Here is a 4,803-nt window from a genome sequence, read left to right on the forward strand (position 1 = left end):
GCAAGACTTGATGCTTCGGGATTGACGTTACGTAACTTTGAACCGGTGCTTGATATTTTGCCAAAATAGGATCATTTGCTATGTATTCTCTGTTTGTTTGTTTGACCACTATTCGGGAGTCGCTGTAGATTTCCAAGTCCTGGACCTTTAAAGTCCCGGAGAGCTTTAGTCCTGCAATTAACGCCTCATATTCTGCTTGGTTGTTTGTTGCCGGGAAGCCGAAAGATATAGCTGTCTGAATTTTGAATCCCTTAGGACTTTTTAATATGAGCCCGGCTCCTGATCTCTCGTTTGTTGAAGAACCATCAACTTTCAAGGTCCAAGCTCATGGGTTTGCATCTTGTTTTTTTCCGGATCTATATTCATTGGCTCTGGTTCTTCTTCCGGGAAGTTGTATTCTATTATGAAATCTACAAGTGCTTGAGCTTTAATGGGAGTCCTGGGAATGAAGCTTAAATTGAACTGGCTTAGCTCCACAGCCCAATTGACTAGTCTTCCCGAGACATCTGTCTTGTGAATTATCTTTCTTAGAGGCTGATTTGTGACCACTCTGATTTCTCTTCCTTGGAAGTAGTGCCTTAGTTTTCTTGATGTTGTGACTAAGGCGAAGGCAAACTTCTCTAGTCTTGGGTATCTAGTTTCCACATCTTTAAGTACTTGGATTACATAGTAAACTGGTTGTTGTCTTCCATTTTCTTTCCTGATTAGGGTAGCTCCGACTGCTTGTGCTCCCGCTGATAAGTATAAGTAGAGAGGCTCTCCTGGTTGAACTTTAGTTAGGACTGGTGGCTGAGAGAGGTAGGACTTGATCTTCTCAAATGCCTTTTGGCACTCCGGACTTCAGTTGACCTCTTTTTTTCTTTTTTCTCCCTTGAGTAAATCGAAGAATGGTAAGCATATTTCTTCTAGCTTTGAGACGAATCTCCTGAGTGCCACTAGGGATCCTACTAGCTTCTGCACATCTTTTTAGGTCCTGGGAGCCCTCATCTCCTGGATTGCTTTTATCTTCTCCGAATTTGCTTCTATTCCTCAGTTGCTGATCATGAAACCTAAGAACTTGCCTGCTCCTACTCCGAAGGTATATTTTTCCGGATTCAGTTTGAGTTGGTTCTTCCTCAAGTTGTCAAAACACTCCTTCAGATCTTCTACGTGTCCTGATATAGTTGTTACTTTGGAAATCTTGTCGTTGACATAGCATTCCAAGTTCCTCCCGATTTGGAACTTGAATATCTTGTTCATGGCTCTTTGGTAAGTGGATCCCGCGATTATCAGTCCGAATGGCAATATCACATAAGCATAGACTACCTTGTGAGTTATGAATGTTGTCTTAGGTATGTCCTTCGGGTTCATCTTGATCTGGTTATACCCGGAGAAGGCGTCCATGAAACTGAGCATGATGTGTCCGGAGGTGGCATTTATCAGCTGCTCAATATTGGGGAGAGGGTATGCGTCCTTTGGGCATGACCATTCAAATCAGTGTAGTCCACACACATTCTCCATTTTCCATTCGACTTCTTTACCATGACCACATTAGCTAACCACTCCGGGTTTTTAATTTCTTTGATAATTCCTGCTTTGAGTAGCTTTTCCACTACTTCATCTATTGCCTTCTACCTCTCTGGAGCGGAGTTTCTTCGCTTCTGCTTGACTGGTTTTCTGTTAGGGTTGACATCCAGACTGTGCATTAATATGGACTCATGTAGTCCGGGCATGTCTCTTGGACTCCAGACGAACACATCTTTGTACTCCCGAAGCAAGGACACTAGTCTTTCTCTGAAGGAATTTTTGATTCCTGACCCAACTTTCACCTTTTTGTTAGGACCGCTCTTATCAACCTGAACTTCTTCTGTTTCAACTGCTGCCTCGATTTTTGCTTGTTCTTTAGTTGAGACCATATGATGAATCCGGGCTTCGGAGTTCTTCTTCAAGTAGAAGTTGACTTGTTCTGATTCTTTGTCTCTGGTTGCTTGCATGGTAGGACTAGCTCGGTCTAGGACCTGATTTGGCTTGTCGACTACCATGACTTGGTTGCTTGTCGGTCCCTACGGACTTGGTATGCTTGCTTCTGGGTCCGGACTTGATTTAATGAGTTGTACTTCTTTTGTTATTTTTTCCCTTGGCTGGGGTCGGTGCTTCTTTATGCTTTACTGTTTGTGAAGGACTGTGGCCTTCCTTTCGTTGTCCTGGTGGGTATCTGCCATGACTAACCCTTGGCTATAGCATGTTTCAGCAACTTCATAATCTTCTTTTATCTCCCCGACTTCTGTCGCGGTTGGGAACTTGATTTTGAGATGAGAGATTGAAGTTATCGCTTGTATCATGGTTATAGCCGACCTGCCAATAATTCCATTATATGATGAAGGAGTGTTGATGACATAGAACTTGATGACATGAGTTACTTGGTTAGGAGCAGACAGGTAGATACAAGGTCCCTTGAATCGAAACTAAATTATGTCTGAACCCATAACGTGGGTCCTCCCGGCAATCACTTGAGCGGACGCTCCCTAACTGCATTCGATCCACTGTGTGCTTGAAGAGAATATTTACCGAGGAACCATTGTCTATCAACATTCTTCTTACTTTATTATCAAAGATGTCCAAGGTGACAACTAAAGCTGTATTGTGATGAGGGTTGACTCTTTCATAGTCCTTACTGCTGAAGGATATCACCAGATCTGGGAGTAGTTAGATTGGAAGCACTTATTCGCCGAAGTCTGGGCTCCGTGGTGGGGAGAGGGAGCCTCCTAGGACTACATTAACTACGTTTTTTCTTCTTTTCTGCACCTCCCCTCTATTGTTGCTGTCCCGGACCAAGTACTTGTTTAGGTTTCCTTTCTTTACTTGGTCCTCGATGAAGTACTTAAGTGATAAGCAGTTCTCCGTCTTGTGTCCGTGTGTCACGTGATAAGCGCACTGCCTATTGTATGGCCTGCTCTTCGGAGGAGTTTGCATTGGCTTCGGAGGATAATAAAAAGGTTTGTCTTTTACCTCCTTTAAGATTTCCTTCCGGGTCATGTTGAGAGGAGTCCAGTCCGGCTCCTGCTTCGGCTCTCGGGGCTGCTTCGCGGGTCCTGGATCATTTTTGGACTCTGGCTTAGGACCGAGTCTCTGAAAAACTGGAGTAGCTTGTCTTTCTTGGTTCTGCTGGTTTTGCGTGAACTTCTTGTCCTGATGGTAACCCCCTTTCGGTCGGTCATCAGAGTTTTTACTCCTGGATCCCCCACTCCGGGTCATCCTCATTGCCTGGAGTACATCAGTTTCCTTTATTAATCTGGCAACCATAGAGTAGGCTGCTGCCAGGATTTGTGGCTCCTTATTGATCAGTTCCACTATGTATCTTTCATTATGCTCCAGATCTAAGTTTCTCCTGAAGATGCTCAGAGCTTTGCGCTCTTCCAAGTTCGAGACCTTGTTGATTGCTTCCTGGAACCAGCGCATATAGGCTGACAGGGACTCATTGTCAAGCCGGCGGATGGTTTCCAGGTGACACATATGCATTTTATGTGTCTTGTTTGCTCGAAATCTTTAGAGAAAAGATGCACGGAACTCCTTCCAGCTATGGATGTTGTGGGAGGGGATCCTGCTGAACCATCTCTGGGCCCCTCCCTTAACAGTTGATGCAAAAAACCTTGATTTTGTCAAGTCATTGTAGTAATATATTTGCGCGATCTGCTCAAAGTAGTTCAAGTGTTTTTCTGGGTCTCCCAGACCATCAAAAGAATCGAAATTGTAGTGCTTCAGGTCCCGCTACCGGGGAATAGCCTCCAAGGAGTGGCTGAAAGGAGTTAATGTTTCCCCAATTTCTATTCCCGAGTCTCTGTCTAGCTTCCTTTGCAATTCATAGATCATATCTTCTAGGTCTTTCTGCTTCTCCTATTCTTCGTCATCAGAAATCAGCTCCGAAGTGGGATTTCACCGGGATCTTTTGGTCCTGGACTTGGCCAGTAGCTTTTCTTCTTCTAAATGCATTATTTTCTGGATCTTCAGTTCGAGCTTTGCTTCTTCTTCTTCTTTTCTAATTTGCTCCCTCATTTCTTCTAACCTTTTTTGCTTGGCCGCTTCTGCTTCTTTTTTGTTGTCCGAGTCCTTTCTGTTCTTCTTCCCCTAGCTCCAATTCGGTCAAAGACAGATCTCTTAGATTGCTGGGAGTCCCCGGACTCCTCCGGTTCTTCCTCAAGTTCGGCTTCATCCTGGACCCGGGCTTGCTCCTGCCTGTAGAGCCGGATTGCTTCTACCAGCTCATCACTTGTGAGGTTGGCCATATATTCTTTAGCCACCTGGACATTAGTGTATTTGTATTGGTCTAGCTCAATAAGACTCCTAGCGTCCCGAGTGTTGACAACCCTCTCCATAATTGGAGTATGTTGCAATGGTTGCTCCCGGAATGTTTCTTGGTTGGCTCTCGGGTCATGAGCCTGGGAGTGGTCCGGCTCCTAGACCTGAGTACTAGTAGAGGGTCTTCTAGAAGTATGCTTTTCTGGCCTTGCCATTATTTCAAAAGTACCACAACAACTAACAAAAATTTCCAACTAATAATATCGATCTAAGGTTGCTTTTTGAAAATTGCAAAAACTATCCAGAACAATAATAAAGAGCTTTCTGGGACTAGTTCAAACAATCTTCTGGGACTACTTAACAATGTGATAGAATAAGCGCAGTTGGGTTCTAGAACACAGAGGCAATACGCAAACTAAAGCAAAACCTGGGTTCTGAAACAATAGAGACTAGCAATAACACACACAAACGCGACTTAAATCAACGAAATATGGCTCACACAAACATGGCCTAAAACAACAAGCACAT

The 4,803-nt window shown here is 44.1% G+C and overlaps 1 protein-coding gene across 1 annotated transcript; it reads right to left on the bottom strand.

The window, feature by feature from the left end:
• Positions 1-2,700: 2,700 nt before the first annotated feature.
• Positions 2,701-3,498, bottom strand: LOC141685249 (uncharacterized). Its single transcript, XM_074490362.1, has one exon. It carries the CDS (start codon positions 3,496-3,498, stop codon positions 2,701-2,703), a length of 798 nt encoding a protein of 265 aa, XP_074346463.1.
• Positions 3,499-4,803: the final 1,305 nt, after the last annotated feature.

This window comes from Apium graveolens, chromosome 9, assembly GCF_009905375.1.
Source record: "Apium graveolens cultivar Ventura chromosome 9, ASM990537v1, whole genome shotgun sequence".
Lineage (NCBI taxonomy): Eukaryota > Viridiplantae > Streptophyta > Magnoliopsida > Apiales > Apiaceae > Apium > Apium graveolens.